Here is a 19,505-nt window from a genome sequence, read left to right on the forward strand (position 1 = left end):
AAAGGCATTTCCACCTGCTTATCTCTAAGAAGCTTTGTGATGCGCTGGCAGCAAAAGGGTTAACATGCTGTTTGAGATGTAAGGACGTCACAGGGAGTTTGCGTTACAGTGATTTATGATGTGGTCAATGGCTGCGTATATTTCTTTCCTCCGGTCCCCCATGACCGTGCGAAGCTCTTGTGGCCCTGACGGCACGGCTGGAATATTTCCAAGTGGGATGTACAGTAAGGCAAATTTGTGCACACACGCTCCAGAGCTTCTCTATGGGGAAGGAGGAGACCTGTCAAGCAACAGATTGTAGACAAGGACATGACACGATTCATCATGTCTTCTAATGACAAATATGCCATCCCCCTAGGACCAAAGTGATCTAGTTCCAGTGACTTGTTTAAGGGGTAAAGGGCCAGGCCCACCTAGGACAAAAATAACAGTGACATATATCATGGGTTGAAGGGTCAGTCCCATCAATGGGTGAAAGAAACATAAACTGATCTCACACTCCGACATAACTAGATGCAGTCATTACAGCTGGTCCCTTATTTGATATATAAACCAACAATGGTCATGCACTGAAGCTGATAATTAGGCACGGGTGGGAGTTATGTAATTATCTTCATGGTAATAATGATGGTGCTGGCGGCCATATTATCCTCCCGATCATATCGGGAGAAAGGCATCACATATCGTCTGACCAGTGGGTCTCAGGAGGAGGTCAATTTGGAGTTTCCGGTTTTGAAACCCCGTCCTCCCCTACACAACAACAAACAAAAAAAAACCACACAAATATAAAAATGAGCTGCTTTCATTTGTGAATTGACGCCCGTTGCCATGGAGATGCGGCGTCAAATGACGTTGTGGGTCATGTGACGTCACATGATCCCGAGGCATCATTTGACGCCGCAGAGGGGGGGGCGCGACAGAGGGGGAGAGCAGGCAGGGTGGGCGCAGCTCGGGAAGTTTGCACACCCCTGCTCTAACACATGTATGTGATAAACAACCGCTGAGTTCTTACACACAGGGAGATTTTCTCCATCGCTGTTTGGAAGGGGTTTGGGAGCTGTACATTTGTATATTGCAGCATGCTGTAGTTATTTTTGGGTGTATTGACATGTACGGCTATCTCTCACTCTGCTTCTTTTTCGGGTTAACGATTTGCAGAGCATTGCTCCATTTACACCTTTCCTGTTGGAAACCTGCAGAGCACTGCTCCAATGACCTCGGCAATGCTAGTATCTTAGCATCACTCCATTAACTACTTTCCCATTAGAGACCTGCAGAATATAACTCCATTAGCCCCTATCCCATTAGAGACCTGCAGAACATCACTCCATTAGCCCCTATCCCATTAGAGACCTGCAGAATATCACTCCATTAACCCCTTTCCCATAAGAGACCTGCAGAACATCACTCCATTAACTCCTTTCCTATTAGAGACCTGCAGAACATCACTCCATAAACACCTTCGTATTAGAGGACTGCAGAACATCACTCCATTAACCACTTCTACTGTATATCATTAAGCTCTGCCTTCTATGCGTGCTGATTAAGCAGAATGTAGAAATCAGCAGGTACGTCTCCCACACACAGACATGCACTCGCATTCACATACTGTATACACACATATATACAAACACATGCATCATACTATATACCATTAAACAGGTATGCACTTACACATATTTTACAATGATACATACACTTGCACATACATACACATTGCACATACGTTACATAAGTACATACGTATGCACATACTGTATACACAAGCAAGTATACATGGTATGTACATACAAAATTATCTTCTTCAGCCCTTGTTCATGCACGGCTAGACAAAGGATTCCCTAATGATCTGCCAGGTAAATGGATCTTGCATAACACTCTCTCTCTCTCTCTCTCTCTCTCTCTCTCTCTCTCTCTCTCTCTCTCTCTCTCTCTCTCTCTCTCTCTCTCACACACATTTTTATATGTATGAATTTGTGTGTGTGTATACATGCAAACATACATGCACACATGGTTACTCACAGAGCAACACACAAATACACAGGCACGCAGGTGTATACACCTTCCCTCAGCATCCTCCCTTACACCTGCACTTGTAGGAGGGACCAGTGGCCTCTCCCAAATTTACCTGTATGGAGCAATCCGGGCACTGTGCCAATCTGCCTCTTACAGTGTATATAAGGATCACCTCAGGACAGGCAAAATCTGTTCCCTTCCTACTCTCCCCATCCTGTCCGAGCTGCTAAGAAGATGGGAACCTTCAATAGGATCCCACTCTGGATCCTATTGCTCGTCTCGGGCCCGCTGAATGGTACGTAGCGCCCCCGATATAATATGACCCTTTCATTTTATCATCTATTTGAGTGATTTTAAGTTAAGTTATCAGAAAGTAGTGGTACTGTGTTTTATTGTAACAAATGCTACATGCATGACTATTCTTTGCCTGGTCTAGCAACGCATTGCTCTGCAACACTTAGATTGTAAGCTCTTCTGGGCAGGGGCACCCTTTGCTCTATGTTGTGATTAACCTATTGCGCTTATTCCCATTGTTTGCACTTTATTTGCCTTATACTTTGTGCAAAGCGCTGTGTAGACTGTTGCCGCGATATACATAAAACTACACACACATTTGGGAACTGCTCAGAAGACTTCACTTTAGAAAGTTGTATGAAACTGAGATGCTCAAAGAGGAGAAAGAGAGAGAGTGAGAGAGAGTGAGAGAGTGAGAGAGAGAGAGAGAGAGAGAGAGAGAGAGAGAGAGAGAGAGAGAGAGAGAGAGAGAGAGAGAGAGAGAGAGAGAGAGAGAGAGAGAGAGAGAGAGAGAGAGAGAGAGAGAGACGGTCCTTGTAAATAAATGAATCCATTTCTGGTCTTGGATTTGTAAATTATCAGTGGTGCTGTGATTGTAAATACAATTGTAGTGATATTAGTAATATGTTTGTCAGTAAAAAATAGTGGTGAAAAAAGTGGTGCTTGTCAGGGTTTAGAAGTAAAAAATGGGTGATACTGTATGTTTGTTAATAAAAAAAAAATAGGTTTCTTAATACAGTAGTGATGCTCAGGGGTTGTCAGCGAACCAGTAGTGGTGTCTGTGCTGTGTTTGGGAATTCAAAGCAGTCTTACCCTGTGATTGAAGAAGTACTAGTAACCTGGGGTTGTTCATTACAAGTAGGGTTTTTGAGCAACAAATAGTGTTTTCTCTATTAAAAAAAAATTAGGTTGGAGGAAAGAAGATTTCACCAGCAACAAAGGAAAGGGTTCTTTACAGTAAGGGCAGTTCATTACCCACGGAGACTGTGATGGCAGATACAATAGATATATTCAAAGAAAGGTTGGACATCTTTTTAGAAAGTAAAGGTATACAGGTATATACCAAATAAGTAAACATGGGAAGGATGTTGATCCAGGGAGTAATCTGGTTACCAATATTTGGAGTCAGGAATGAAAGTATTTTCCCCCTTATGAGATATTACTAGATGATGTGTCACTGGGGTTTTTTATTTGCCTTCCTCTGGATCAATATGTACTGTAAGTACAAATATAGGATATAGTATCTGCCGTCTAAATTTGGCACAGGTTGAACTTGATGGATGTATGTCTTTTTTCAACCTCATCTACTATGTAAGTTTGACAACTACTGCAAAGGCACATTAATATCCCTTATCGAAGGGGCATGGTACACGGAGGTATAGACTACCATTACTATTTATTAAATAACAACAACCTTTCTTTCTTTATTTTAAAATAAAATAATGAGCTCTATTATTTAAAAGGGACTTTTTCAAAGCTAGCCAACCTGTTCAAGGCGGAAACTCAGAAGCTGTTACATTGTTAAGTGCTTTCATTTTCACTATTTACATGCTCAGGTGTGTGTGTGTGTTTATGGCGATTTTAACACTTACCCTGTATATAATTTGGTCATAAAACATTGGATTTTTTTTTATAATGACCTGCACGCACCTCCATGGGTTAACTGTTTCACTGCCAGTGCGGCCAGCAACACGTTGCTAGCCCCTCTAGCTCTATAGGGGTTAAAATAAAAATGAAAGGCACGCAGCATTGCCGGTGCCTCAGTGCCTGACAATCTGGTAGTGTAGATCTGTATGGGTGTATTCACAGCAAGAGACATAAAATAGTCTTCTTCTCTGTGTTACTGAAACTTGTGACACCCATTGCAATAAATGGGGTCATTGGAGACGTTCGGGACGTTTTCAACCGAAAATCCCCATTGACCTTGATGGACCGCTCCGTTCTTTATTGAAATGGCTCCATAGACACAGACCGAGATATATTTACAAATGGACACGCAAAGGTTAATGAATTATGAATTTTGCATAGGGTATTTGTACATTGGTCTATCCATCCATTTACAGTACAGTATGTATAGAGAGAAAAGGAGGGAGAGAAGAGATAGATATACAGATATATTCACATATAGATAAAATTAAATATATATATATGAGACATACTGTGTGTGTGTGTGTGTGTGTGTGTGTGTGTGTGTTACACACACATATTTGGAAAGCCCCAATGACATTCTTGGGGTTTTATCATTCACAGCATTATGTAACAGAGTACTAATACTCAATGGGAAACTGAAAATGCAGCTTTAAGGCTCAAATGCTATTTAATGCAAGAGGATAGAATGACAGTGGCTTATGGCCAGGTGTCTTGAACACTCCTCGTGTGTGGGCGCCAAGAAGTGAATGGAGGTTTACAGAGTAAGAGAAGAGTACAGAGCAGGTTACACTGAGGGCAGTTTAAGGTGTAGATGAAAGGAAACAGAGCCTGACATCTCTAGAGATACTGAGGTCCAGGATATGAGTGCCGGGATGTAGAACCTGAGAACTCTAGGACTAAAACACAGGAAATAGGTGAATGCATATAGAGTCTGTCTCATCTATGGCTGGGCAGCTTAGGCAATGCAGGCAAAGCCTGGTCTAAATGTCTGGGTGTCCTATTAGATTACTACCTGTTCTTAGCCTTCTCATTAGCCTTCATCAATCACTTTATTTTATGATGTCCTATGTCAGTATATAGCGATATATTTTATTCCACCTCCGTGTTTAACTTCCCTTCTCTCCTTGTGCTAAATATGGTGGCAGAACTTTGGAGATTACACCATTTTTCTAACCCGCTCCGTTTTTCTCTTGTTCCTGCAGCCCAATCCCAGTATAACTATGGCTCAGAAGAGGTTATTGATTACACTGATGATATCGTCATCCAACAACAGCAGGACAGTAAGTCTTGGCTATCTTTTTCAACACAATATACTGTAGCCAAAGAACCACTACAGTTCTACAATAGTTGACTACTGGGTTCCAACCAATATGTTGCCGACTCCTTCAGCACTAAAGGGGTTTATTTTAGAAATAATTCACTTTTGCCCTAATAAATATGGTTACCATATTCTGAGGTGTATTAAAAAGGATTTAGTCAATATTGAATTGCCTCTTCAACTAAGTCTTCAGATCCTATATTAAAATGTGTGCAACCATTAAGTGCACACTGTACATATCCCATCAGCTTAATAGACATGGTGTCTGGAAAATATGGTCAAAAATGTACTGTAGTGCTATCCACAGGCACCATGTTGAATGTGCCTATTGGAGGCAAAGAGAGCCGAGTGGCATTTTGGATGGGCGAATTGTTTGCCACAATTTGAATTTGCAACAAAAATAATGTTTTTCTGCATTTTCAAATATTCCCAAATTTGTTAGTTAAAAAAACAACACTATGTTTTTTTTTAATTTAAATATGCGAAAATGTGAAAATTAGTGTACTGTAAGTTTGCACAGAGAACTTCTGCTTGTGGTGTAAATCTCGCAGGGTGAACGTTTTCATGAAGACGCAAGTTCACAAGCAACAAAATTGGAAAAAATTAGCACCATATTCGTGTTTTTTGCATTCCCCTCCCCCTCCCCCCCCCAAATAACAGTCTGCAAACCGAATTTCAACAGATTCACCCATCTCTAGTGCTAATACAGTATGTGCTTAAGATTATTGTGTTTATGTGCTAATATGGAACCTACACTTTTACTCATGTCTCCAACTTCTTCATTGCTTTCAGTTCTGGTAACTGGTCCTCCAAGGATATCTGTTATCCCAGTACTGCCCACCACACCTGTGGTGAAGGGTAAGTTATATGCAAAATAACATAAAATATTTGGCTACAATAACTTTACCCATATACCTCGTGTTTATTTACTCAAACACTGGATTGTATTTGTATGCAGAGAATGATAGATGTTTTCAGACGTATATAATAAGGGGGAGGTATTTTAACTCAAACTGGATATACAGGATGGTGATCCCATGTCTATGATTTTGAATCAAAGTCCAAGTTTGGTCTTCTTTATCAATGCTTTGGTCGAACCGTGTGATACGGTGTCGTCTTAAAACATTGACATTCTTAAATGTTCCATCCAACCTGCAGCAATCAACACGGCTCACAACAACAGAGTGTGCAGCACCTGGGGGAACTTCCACTTCAAGAACTTTGATGGAGATGTCTTCCACTTCCCGGGGACCTGCAACTATCTGTATTCCTCCCACTGCAAGAGCACCTATGAAGACTTCAACATCCAGATTCGGCGTGCGGTTGTCAACAATGCCCCTGTCATTGATAGGATCACCATGAAAATCGACGGGATGGTGGTGGAGATCAACCCTAACTCTGTGGTGGTCAACGGGCAAACGTGAGTTGTTTCTCCTTCTTTACGTTGGTGCCAGGGAATAGATTGAATAATACTGTCCTGCGTGATAATTCCATAGGTGATTTATTTTAGTAACTTTGAGGAATTACTGGTAAAAGGGTCTTTAACCTGAGGACTGTATATGGGAACAGAAAGGACCTTTTAATTTTGAAGATAAATATCTTGAACATAATTTGTTTTTGCTTCTTCTTTCTGAAGATCTCATACACTTTAGTTTCCACATCCACTTGCTGTATATATAGCACCATGGGTATAGACCAGACTTCCATTCACCCATCGACTGATACGCTATTGTTAGCTGCCTTCTTGATGATTGGGAGCTTGATATTTCTCTTATATAGTGTACTACTACTGATTTTACTATGGTGTGCATACCTAGTATTAGGTTATGTTAAAATTAAGGAATCCAACACTGTCACCTGCCTGATATTTATTCACCTTTACAAATTGAGGAATGACCTGTATTAATCCTTCCACAGCCACGATTACCAAGCTAACCTTTCCATTTTTCATCCAGAGTTCAGCTGCCCTTTAGTGGTTCTGGAGTTCAGATTGAGAAGAATGGAGTTTACCTCAAGGTCAGCTCAAAGCTTGGCCTGGTCTTCATGTGGAATGATGATGATAGCCTCCTGGTAAGAAAACATTCTCTGTAACTAGGTATAGTAACCACTGTTTCCCTGTAATGATCCTATTATTGTGGGGAGAGGGAAGACAAGTTATCAATGTCGGCCTAAACTGTAGTCTAGTTGTTCTGCTGATGTGTGATACTATGTTATTGGTTCTTATGAATGCAATGGGATATTTACGTAAACTTCTGCTTTCCTTTTATATAGCTGGAACTGGATGAAAAGTATGCCAACCAGACCTGTGGGTTGTGTGGGGATTACAACAGCATTTCCATACACAACGAGTTCATGTCCAATGGTAATTAATTCTATTTTTTTTAGATTTGTGGTAAAATTAGAAGGACAGGACTGACTTTTAGAATGCTATAGAACGAAGATTGGAGTGGATGGAAGTGGGGAGATCTTGTGACAAGGACTTGTCCAATAGGTTTGATGCAGTATCAAATGTGTTTCAGTATTGTTTATGAAATGGCTGGGCATGTCCCTTTCTAAATTATTGGTGTGATCATCATGGCATTGACAACCATATATTGTTTCGTTTGTTTCTTTGCAGGAGTCCAGGTCACAGAAACTCAGTTTGGAAACCTTCAGAAGATGGATGGACCAACAGAGCAGTGCCAAGATGCCCCACCTACCCCCAAGAGCAACTGTACTGACTACGTAAGTGAGAATTCCACCATTCAAACAAGAGACATGCCTTGGTCATAACTCACCAAGCAATAGTACATTCAATATAATTACATCACAAAACATACTGTGATACCATTGCTGTTGAATGGAGATATCTATCTTGTCCTGACAACTTGCATCTATAGTCTTTCTGGTGTATTTAATCTCTTTGAAATAAAAGTGCTTTGATATTAAAGATTTTCTTTCCACTGTCTTGCAACACAACTGCACAGGAGTCAGCAACAATTCAAAAGAAGAAACTCAAATCTAACGGTGCTGTTGTCTTTTCCAGGAGAACATCTGTGAAGGAATCCTGCTGGGTTCAGCCTTTGCAAAGTGTCACTCCTTGGTGGGCGTTGAGAAATACATTGAAGCCTGTGTGCAGGATCTGTGTGGGTGTGATAGCAAAATGACCTCCATCTGCTTGTGCAACACATTTTCTGAGTACTCCAGGCAGTGCGCCCATGCTGGAGGCCAACCAGAAAACTGGAGAACCCCAGAGCTGTGCCGTGAGTATTTATCTTTGTCAGTGTGATAATTCTAAGTTGAGAGCATAGCAGAAACCAATAATATAAGATGTCAAATGGGTAATACAAGTGAAGACATTATTAAGTGACATACTATTAGATTGTCAAAAAGTTTGATGAAATAAATGAAATAGGATTTTTTTTTCTAGATGTTTATTAATCCTTTCACTGCCAGAGGAGCCAGCAATGCTTACCTGGAAGTGAAAATCTTGAGCGAAGATCCGCCATCTTTAAAAATGCGTTATCACTCACATTTGTCTTCCTTTTTGTATAATTATATCTTCAACCCAATGAAGAAACATAGGCAATGATTCACTTTCCTCCTGCATGTTAAGATTATGGTTAGTTATATCCATGGTGATATAATGAGAAAGAGCAGTTATGGGAGTCACAAACAATAAGTAAGAATCAGTCAAGTAAAACTGGTAGTTTCTAATCTTTGTTCCTGTGATTGAGACCCATTAAGTTGGAGATCTCATTATGTATCTATAATAAGTGGATTTTCCATCAATACCAAAGAGAATAGAGTACTGTGCACCAGGATTTGGAAGATGCTAATTAGCTAATTTTTTATCTGATTCTTTATTTTGTTTTATTCTCCCACCACAGCAATGAAATGTGCTTTCAACATGGAATACCAGGAATGTGGCTCCCCTTGTGCCGATACCTGTTCCAACCCAGAGAGGGGGGTTCTGTGTGAAGACCACTGTTTGGAAGGCTGTTTCTGTCCTGCAGGTAATTCTGTTTTTCTTGGGTAGGATTATGGAGGTGTCAGTGCTACCCAAGCAGTGCCCTCATTTATTGGCAAGTGTAGGCTAATGGACCTTTGTTATAAGCAAGTTCTTTCTTATAAATAAGTACAATTCTGTCATTCTATCAAGGTTGGCTTGGTCCTTATATAGATATCTCTCAGCATTCGGAGTATATCTATTACATTTTAACTGACAGTCTAATGTATCCTACCGCATCTTTTTCTATAGGGACCGTGTTTGATGACATCAACAATTCAGGTTGTGTTCCTATTGACAAGTGCTCCTGTACATACAACAGTGATACCTATGCCTCTGGGACATCTTACTCTACCTCTTGTAGCACTTGGTGAGTTCAAATTCTGTCCATCAGAAGAAGTCAGCCTTTTCTTAGTTCCAGGTCCTCTTCTTATTATGAGTGTACCAATACAGACGTGAACTCTTATATTTTCTGCATACAATGGGGCTTGAGTATCCTCTTTTGTAGTCTGTATGGGGGTGTTATTAAGACTGAATCTAGAACCAGTAAGATCAACTCCAATTACATTCACTCAATGATAGTTGGCAACTTTGTGGGTCAGTGTGGTCTTACTAGGATTGTTTTTGTGGTCAACATGAATCTCATCCTCGAGGTCAGTGGAACCTCTTTGGGTTTATATGTAGGATCAGTAGATGGTCACTCAGTTAGGTCAGTGGGACCTCATTAAGATTCCATTTATTGTCAACATTGGGCTCCCCTCTAGGAACACAAATAACATTTTCCCATAATCATATGGCACAATTCATTTTTATGAGGAGTGGGTGGGTTTATTAGAAATCCCTAATTATGAATCTGCCTCTTTTCTCCATGAAGTTCCCCAATATAAGGCCTCTAAGCGACTGGGTGATGCCCTGTTTAAATACATTGCCTATCAGAATGTTAGCTTTCACTGACTTTAATAGCAGCAACACCCTTTGTGCACACATTGGAAGTGTAACTGCAAACTCCCCTCTTTGTGAAGAAGATTAATAGATATGTGACAAGGGATAAAGCATTTGTAACATACCCTCCCCCCTCCCCCCCCCCACCCTGACCTGCTTTGTTCTCTACTTAGCTCTTATCTGTTCTGAGTATTGACATTAGGCTGTTAAAGATAAGAACTTGCTCCTTGTGAGAATAAGTATTAATCTCTTAACACACATTCGGAGAAAGTCGCCTTCAGCCATCAAAGGTGATACCGCAAAGAAGGACAAAAGGGGGTTTCCTTTTTAAAGGGGCAGTTCTCCCTGCAATGTTTTGCTTTATTTTTTCACTATACTGTTGACTGTTTTTAACTTAATAGTTTTTTTCCCTGGTTACTGATTAATTAAACAAGTGTATTTTATTGCTAAACAAATAGCCCAAAACTTACATTCATATGGCCGAAGAGTGACGTTCCTAGTGTCATTACATTAGTAGGCCACCAGAGGGAGCCAGAGTAAATCAAACCCCTCCTATGTTTCAGCTGGTCATGGTTACAAACTAACTTTAAAACATAAAAAAATTCAACATATTTTTGGTGTCTCACTTGGGTAAAACAAAGCATCAATGAATCAGCCAGATGTAAACTCTTAAACGTGTCCCATTACCATTAGCTCACTTTGGTCCCGGGAGGGATTGGCCCTTTAAGGTGGTGCCAACAGTTATAGAACTCTGAGCATCCACTTCCTACACTATGACTCTGGCAAGGGAAAAACTATTCACTCTGGTATATTTAAAAAAAAAAAAAAAAGGAGCATTTTCTGTGGTTGCTGGTAAGTGCTGACCTTTGTAGTGGGGGAATATGGTTTCCTATCAAGTAGCAGCTCAGCGTGATCTTGGGTAAATCACCTGTTTCCCTTTTTCCAGAAGTACTTAAATCAGACAATACCTCCGTTAGGGCCATGATTTCTATCTAATCCTATGTCATTAAACATGATTATCTAGCGCCCTCTAGTGTTTCCTCTAATTAGCTGCACCTTATTCCCCACAGTGTCTGCTCAGCAGGGAGGTGGAACTGTAAGAACATGCCTTGCCCAGCAACCTGTGCCGTGGAAGGAGGATCTCACATTACTACCTATGATCAAACCCATTACAACGTTCATGGAGACTGTAACTACGTCTTGTCCAAGGTGAGGAGCCAACATGTGTAACAGCATCTTACAATGGATACAAGGAAAACGAATAGTGAAATAAATCAGAATGGAAGAATTTATAGCAGATGTATGTGTCTTTGGCTCCTTTGAATGCAATAAGGAGTCTGTAAGTCATCTTTGTGTAAACTCCAAGGACTCTGATGAGTAAAATATGGATATTTTGGGCCAAAACATGGAGATCCTGGCTTTAATCGGAGTCTCTACATAGTAATTGATGCCGTCCAGATCATATCCTATCTCTCACTTGAAATGAGCTCCAGAACCTCCAAACATATCTCTTGAGCTCTACAAACCTAGACAGCTGTTACTCCTTGTTCACTGTGTGAAGGTGATGGGCTCAGCATGACCAATATAATAAAAAATGTGGTAACTGTAAATATTACAGTTATGCCTCTGTTGTTTAAGCAAATCATTGTGTAACCTTATTGTTAAACATGTTCATTCTCATTGTAGATCATGTGTTTTAGATCCCATCATTGCTGTGCGGTTTAACTTGAATAAACCACTAAATAGAATTAAATCAACGATATTTGATTTCTGACAGGTGTGCGGAGAGAACACGTTTACAGTTGTGGCTGAACTGCGCAAATGCGGGCTTACCGACAGCGAGACTTGTCTCAAGAGTGCCATCATCATCCTTGATGGAGGAGAAACAGTGAGTGTTCAACATCCTAACATTGTCCTACTGTATGACAAGTGATGGCCCTTAGTACCGTATATATGTGAGGATTTAAGGCTAATAATAATCAATGGATTGGTAATGACATGAAGGATGGAGTCATGTGGTCCAACTAAAACTTGTTGTGTATTTACTTCTTTGACCACTGTCCTACCCTAACCTTAGTTGACCTCTTCCACACATCCTCATCCCACCTTCTTCTCCTAATATACTACAGTATATCCACAGTTCTTCATATCTGATCAAGGAACCAAGCACAGCTTAATTTCTGTTGTCTATTATACTGTACATCTTTCTGTCACCAACATTACCTTCTTTGGATTTCGAACAATCAAATTAAAAACACTCCCAAAGAAGACAAAGTCAAAGTAACCAAACTAGAGTTGCGTGAAAGTCTTCCAAATTGGTTGGCAAAACATTTTGTGTTGTTTTCTGAAATCCAGCGATTATCACAAAATGTCACATTGGCAGAATATACCCAATTTCGCCAATTTCATCAGCCTGAATTTCATGTAATTTCACAAAAATGGTAGTATATTGCTGTATAAATTTCAGAAAATGTAGTGAAAATGGCAATCTATAAAGGGCCATGTGCTTATTGCAAAGTTTGCTATTTTTGCTAAGTTTTTCATGGAGAAAAAAAATCTGCAAATTTGTATGGTTGACAAACATAAGAGAACACTATGCACATTTTTATATCAGACAATTGGCCAAACACAAAACAATTTAATCTTTGTTTCTATTAAATGAACTTTAACTTTGCTACAAATATTCTATATTCCTTTCTCCTCTTTATTACTAGATACTGTACTATTTTGCAGATTTGGTGTTTATGTTTTTCTCTACAGAGTTAGGATTGACTTGTGTGGTAATTACTTTTTGTCTTGTTAACCCAACAGATTGTTATAATCAAACCCTGTGGTAGTGTGTATGTCAACAGGATCTACACCCAGCTGCCCGTATCTGCAGGTATAATATATACACTGTCTGCTATACTAGGCTGTGTGAGCCTCTGTGTGTTTGACACTAACTTGCTATAAGCTTATACTTATGAGTGTGACACCACTGGATTTTGAGCGTGCATGCATATTCATGGAACACTAGCATGGACTGAGGAAACCCCCCTTGGCTTTATTTGACACTCACATATTGTATTAAGGAGACACCACTCTATTACTGGATTTACCATTCATCCTGATTGACCCTTTGGATCTTTTGTTGCAGCCAATGTGACCATCTTCAGACCTTCATCATTCTACATCATTGTCCAGACTCAGCTGGGAGCCCAGATAGTGGCCCAACTCACTCCCTTCATGCAGATCTATGTGGTCCTGGACCCGTCCTTCAAGAACAAGACATGCGGTAAGAATGATTCTGTCCTGTTATCTTTTCTATGGAAGCTCACTGTTGGCAATGGGTCCCTTTAACTGTTGCATCTTTTCAGGTCTCTGTGGAAACTTCAATGACAAGCAAACAGACGACTTCCAAACCATGAATGGGGTGATAGAAGGGACTGCTGCCGCCTTTGCTAATACCTGGAAGACCCAAGCTGACTGTCCTAATGTTCAAAACATCTATGAAGACCCATGTTCCCTCAGTGTGGAAAATGGTAGGATTCATACTCACAGAACGCATTATTTTGCCAAATCTTCATGGATGGTGATGCTTCCTTCACTTTTCCCTATGCTTGAGCGCAGTGAGAAAAGGAATAGATGCAAAAAAAGAGAGAAGTGATTAATGGAATGACTGTTTAATTAAAGATAATGCACTATCCATTTGGGGATATAGAGTACAAGCTCCCCTTTTGGTATTGGTCATTTCTATTTACCGGCTAACTTAGCACTGCATAAAAAATATGTTTCTTAATAAGTTGGGAGATACAGGATTACTTCTGGGTGTCAATTAGCTCTAGAGAAAAAAATGACGGACAGTTTTGTTCTTTCGTCCTATAGAGAAGTATGCGCAACACTGGTGTGGTCTTATCACTGATCCATCTGGCTTCTTCGCTCCATGCCATAGCCAAGTGAATCCAGAAGTTTACCAACAAGTAAGTCAAAAGCATTTTCTTAACGTTAACCTCATCACTTGTGACTACAGCTCAAAGGTTTTAAATTGAACCCCACGTTTACAAACTCAGTACCTTATAAGAGTTGGCCACTATTATTTTGTGACAGAATTTTCCCAGGGATCATGTCATCTCCGTGCAATTGAGCGCCTTTATATAAGCACAGCTGGTGTCAGATAAAAACTACTTGATCCACCTAGTATGCCTAATTTATTCTAATGCCACAGCTCTACTTTACATGCTATCCACATATTACCTCTTCCCTCTTTCATAACCTTTAGTGCTCACTTAAGTTTGTCCCAAACATTATTCTATTAATTCACCAACATTTCAGTAAGGATCTTTCTCAAGTCTTCAGACTGTATTTTCCTCCACCTCCATTGGATGACTTACTTCACTAGAACTTCTGCCCTCTTGTGTCATATTGAAATACTCTTGAGCTATTTAAATATTTGTATCCTCACTGTCCCTCTTGCTGTATATCCATTGCTCTGCTGTCCACGTGATACATCCCTTTAGCATATAAAAAAGCCGAGATACTAGAACTTTCACAGACCATGAAAGAATCTAGCAACATCGAAGGGTGAAGGAGAGAATGACTGTCACACCACGGTGACCTGAAACTAAGATATGTGTCCTTCATTTTCGCAGAACTGCATGTTTGACACTTGTAACTGTGAGAAGAGCGAGGACTGCATGTGCGCTGCCCTCTCCTCTTATGTCCGAGCTTGTGCTGCCAAAGGCGTCATACTGACCGGATGGAGAAGCAATGTCTGCAGTAAGTGATGGAGGATTTAAACATTCACAGTCAAACCAATGCTTTAATGCAATAACGTAAGGGTAATATGATGCTGTCCCTGTGAAGAGAGTTATGTTTCATCAAGTTTAGCCAGTGTGACATGTATGTATGTCTTTATTTATATAGCACCATTAATGTACATAGCGCTTTACAGCAGTAATACACGTGACAATCATATAAATAACAAATAATACAAATAACAGATCATGGGAATAAGTGCTTCAGACATAAAAGTGACATTTAGGAAGAGGAGAGCTTACAATCTAGCGTTATCTAGACAGAAAGCTCTTATCATTAAAAAAAATTGGAACATAACACAAAGAGAGAGAAATGTGGTATAGTGTCTTGTATAGTGACAACATGAGATAAGGAGAGTTATGATTATTTAATCTACTCCACCCCACCATGGCATGACATTGTTACACAGAGAAAGAAGTTCAACTTAGTCTATCCTGCCCAAAATAATATTAACATAGAATACTGCAAAGATATATGTATGGTGTAACACATATAAAATACAATGGACTCAGTATAATTAACAAATATATAATATGCTTCCATCCCTATGCAGACAAATACATTAACACCTGCCCAAAGAGTTTGAACTACACCTACTCTGTCAGCACGTGCCAGCCCACCTGCCGTTCCCTCAGTGAACCTGACGTCACCTGCAGCATCAAGTTCGTTCCCGTGGACGGCTGTGCCTGTAGCAAGGACTTCTACATGGACGACAGTGGCAAATGTGTTCCCGCTGCTGTCTGCCCATGTTACTACAGGGGCTCTCCGGTACCCTCTGGGGAAGTCATCCATGACAATGGAATTTTGTGGTTAGTGGAGATGAGAGACTTTGTTTGGGGAACTCAATTGGTGCTTATGCTTTTATATTGCTGGGGAGGGGGGTTGGTGGTGAAAAGTATGACTCAGATCATGTGTTAATCATCGTTGGAAATAAAGAAAACAAATGTCAGGGGAGATACAATGATTCCTGGAATGTAGAGATAGTGCAAATGTAAATAGTTTCTAATACATACTCTTACTATTGTATCCATTACCTGAACTTCCCTTCTCTAGAGCACACATGTTTTCCATGCAGGTAATAGGTAGCTTGAAAATTCCAGTCCTAGAGGGGATAGGCTCTAAACCTCTGCTCATTCACATCTTGTGGTGGCTAGATGTGTTTTTCTGCATGACTGGTTGAGTTCTATCCCATTAGCTCTCAAACTGTAAGGAGAGCACACTGTGTTTCTCCCACTTGCATTGTCGGACCCTCAAGTCAACAGGAAGAAAAAGTTAAGATTTGAGATGAAGCAAAATGCACAACATGGCTCTGTCTACTCTGATCTTTTAAAAAGCTAATTTATCCTTTTACTCCACAGCACATGCACTCAGGGAAAACTAAGCTGTATTGGAACCCCTCAGCCAGGTAATAAAATGACCTTGTTTATACACTTCCTTCCCATGTTATTACATTACCACTCTTCCATATTTATTTTCTCTTTCCCAAAACACATGTTATATGTTCATATTATATACCATTAAGAGATGAATTCATTAGCTGTTACACATGACTCTCTTTTGCCTCCCCCTAGCGTGCTCTGCACCAATGGTTTACTTTGACTGTAAGAATGCCACAGTGGGCACCAGGGGAGCTGAGTGCCAGAAGAGTTGCCAGACTCTGGACATGGAATGTGTAAGTTTTTTGGGAATTGGGCTTTCCAATCACAACGTACATAACAATACATAGAAGGGTATATGTTGGTTGTGGCCAGGATGACATATTATAGGCTTTATAAAGGGAGATATTAACTGCCATAGATATGCTGAAGTATAGAGCAGGTCATTCAGAGATGGCAGAATTATATGAACCTAGTGTATGATACATAGTGGCATCACATTGAGGTATAATGTAAATGGACCATACTCCTTTTAATTGACTTGTACTCTTTCCGTGGTTCTTACAGTACAGCACAAAATGCATCTCAGGTTGTGTGTGTCCTCAAGGGCTGGTGTCGGATGGGAAAGGCAGCTGCATTGAAGAGGAAAAGTGCCCATGTATCCACAATGATGCCACCTATCAACCAGGGGAGAAAATCAAAATGAACTGCAATACCTGGTATGTCTAGTCATGTATAGTATGTAAGTGGAACAGAAAACACTGCACAGTGAAAGATGTCAAAAACGTTTTTATTTATTTCGAAGTGTCACTATAATAAATTAATTTAGAAAGCAAAATTACAAATACATAAAACCGAAAAAATCAGATCAAAAGGACAGTGTGGCAATATACCAGTGTTAGTAGCGTGACGTTTCAGGTTACCAACCCCGTCATCAGATGCCACCGACGTCAGAGGGATACGGGAACATACAGTATATCGTATAATAGGTTGTGTGTAGACTGTATTTCACAGTTTAGGAGAAATGTATTGTGTGACAAACCTAAATCTCACACCACTTTTCACAGTACTTGCAAGGACAGGATGTGGCAGTGTACCAACAATCCATGTCTTGGGACCTGTGCGGTGTATGGAGACGGACATTATATCACTTTTGATGGGAAACGCTACAGCTTTAGCGGAGACTGTGAATATACTCTTGCTCAGGTACAGCATTCTTGTCAATTCCTTGATCAGGATGAGATTGGGTGTTGAGATGGCATCTCTAGACCTGTAGAGATAGTAAGGGAACTAGTTAATTATTTGCTGCTTACACAGAGCTGTTCCATTCTAGGATCACTGTGGTCAGGGTGGAAAGAGCAGCACCTTCCGAGTCATCACAGAGAACATTCCATGTGGGACCACTGGCACCACCTGCTCTAAAGCCATCAAGGTCTTCCTGGGGGTAAGTAGTACACATACTGCTCCAATGTATGGTTGTTTGATTTATAAAGCAAATAAATAATCTAGGATTTGTCATTTATCTCAGTGAATCAATATGCTGTGTTCCCTTGTATGTTTATTCCTTTCTGTTGGTTGGTGACCTCTATGCTTCTTCTCCCAAATACAGAGCTATGAGCTTATCCTCACTGATGATCACATTGACGTGGTTGAAAGGGGCATTGGAGCTGATGTTCCCTACACTGTTCGACACATGGGTATCTACCTGGTTATTGAGGCTGACAATGGACTAATCCTTATGTGGGATAAGAGGACCAGCATCTTCATCAAGCTCAGCAGTGATTTTGAAGTAAGGTTAAGAGACACAAAGTTATGTAATGATTTTGCTATTCTAGAAAAAAGAATCCCATATCTACAGTATATTATAAAAGATGGGAATGATATATATATATATATATATATATATATATATATATATATATATATATATATATATATATATATATATATATATATATATATATATATATATACACATATATATACATATATATATATATATATATATAAAATTATATAGGGTATGTTCACTATCATATGTTCCATATTGAGTCGAATTAATACTTTCTATTCACAGGGGAAAGTTTGTGGTCTGTGCGGTAACTACGATGGAAATGGAAACAACGACTTTACTACTAGGAGTATGTCTGTGATTAGAGATGTGATAGAGTTTGGGAACAGCTGGAAACTCTCCCCAACATGTCCTGATGCCAAAGATACCAAGGATTCCTGCTCTACCAACCCATATAGGAAATCCTGGGCACAGAAGCAGTGCAGTATCATCAACAGCAAGGCATTTTCTGCTTGCCACGCTCAGGTATACATGGCAGTTTACACAATAATGTAAAAGTACACACACATAGAGCAATAATGAGCATGATGTAGATTATACACATGCAGGTGAAGTGTTTGCAAGGAGCTTCCTTGAGGTGTGATAATGTAGAATGATTATAACTAGTGTATGTAGCAGATATTCTTCCCTTTACATTATTTTTGATAAAGCTATCCTTTCTGATAGGTTGACCCATCAAAGTATTATGACGCTTGTGTCACTGACTCTTGCGCTTGTGACACTGGTGGAGACTGTGAGTGTTTCTGTACTGCCATCGCTGCCTATGCTCAGGCCTGTGGGGAGTCTGGTTTTTGCGTTTCCTGGAGGACCCCAAACATCTGTCGTGAGTATCACAAGATGACCCAGTAGCAACAGCAAAACATATGTTATTAACAACTCCTTCATTGAGTTCCAGTTCCATTAAACATACGTAATGTTTCACAATCATTATCCTCTAACTCAACAGTACATTGACATTTCTGATACAGAACATATTTCCAATGTACTGTGTTTTGCTTTGTTAACTAATATTATTGGTTGTTGATTTTCCCTCTAGCTCTGTTCTGTGATTACTATAACCCGGAAGGAGAGTGTGAGTGGCATTACAAGCCCTGCGGAGCTCCCTGCATGAAGACCTGCAGGAATCCCAGTGGGAAATGTCTTCACGAGCTATCAGGCTTGGAAGGTACGACACAAACACACTAACTGTCCTGTTCACGCTATCTATTTTTCAATATACTGTAATTGCTTTGGCCTTTGTTCCTACTTCTCTGGGTTTTTTTTTTTTTACATAGT

At 40.0% G+C, this 19,505-nt stretch overlaps 1 protein-coding gene across 1 annotated transcript in view; it reads left to right on the top strand.

Moving 5' to 3' along the window:
* Positions 1-2,218: 2,218 nt before the first annotated feature.
* The window catches only part of LOC142463949 (mucin-5AC-like), a 40,819-nt gene continuing 23,532 nt past the window's right edge, over positions 2,219-19,505 (top strand). Inside the window, exons 1-27 of the mRNA XM_075566859.1 lie at positions 2,219-2,311; positions 5,163-5,240; positions 6,071-6,136; positions 6,437-6,698; positions 7,234-7,348; positions 7,550-7,640; positions 7,896-8,002; positions 8,304-8,520; positions 9,148-9,273; positions 9,519-9,636; positions 11,279-11,417; positions 11,986-12,096; positions 13,020-13,089; positions 13,345-13,482; positions 13,565-13,729; positions 14,073-14,167; positions 14,837-14,963; positions 15,556-15,811; positions 16,361-16,407; positions 16,574-16,674; positions 16,946-17,097; positions 17,446-17,584; positions 17,712-17,822; positions 17,988-18,167; positions 18,456-18,695; positions 18,897-19,053; positions 19,267-19,395. Of these exons, the coding sequence (XP_075422974.1) occupies positions 2,251-2,311; positions 5,163-5,240; positions 6,071-6,136; positions 6,437-6,698; positions 7,234-7,348; positions 7,550-7,640; positions 7,896-8,002; positions 8,304-8,520; positions 9,148-9,273; positions 9,519-9,636; positions 11,279-11,417; positions 11,986-12,096; positions 13,020-13,089; positions 13,345-13,482; positions 13,565-13,729; positions 14,073-14,167; positions 14,837-14,963; positions 15,556-15,811; positions 16,361-16,407; positions 16,574-16,674; positions 16,946-17,097; positions 17,446-17,584; positions 17,712-17,822; positions 17,988-18,167; positions 18,456-18,695; positions 18,897-19,053; positions 19,267-19,395 (3,598 nt within the window). The 5' untranslated portion in view covers positions 2,219-2,250. The remainder of the gene's footprint in view (positions 2,312-5,162; positions 5,241-6,070; positions 6,137-6,436; positions 6,699-7,233; positions 7,349-7,549; positions 7,641-7,895; positions 8,003-8,303; positions 8,521-9,147; positions 9,274-9,518; positions 9,637-11,278; positions 11,418-11,985; positions 12,097-13,019; positions 13,090-13,344; positions 13,483-13,564; positions 13,730-14,072; positions 14,168-14,836; positions 14,964-15,555; positions 15,812-16,360; positions 16,408-16,573; positions 16,675-16,945; positions 17,098-17,445; positions 17,585-17,711; positions 17,823-17,987; positions 18,168-18,455; positions 18,696-18,896; positions 19,054-19,266; positions 19,396-19,505) is intronic.

Source organism: Ascaphus truei, chromosome 12 (genome assembly GCF_040206685.1).
Source record: "Ascaphus truei isolate aAscTru1 chromosome 12, aAscTru1.hap1, whole genome shotgun sequence".
NCBI lineage: Eukaryota > Metazoa > Chordata > Amphibia > Anura > Ascaphidae > Ascaphus > Ascaphus truei.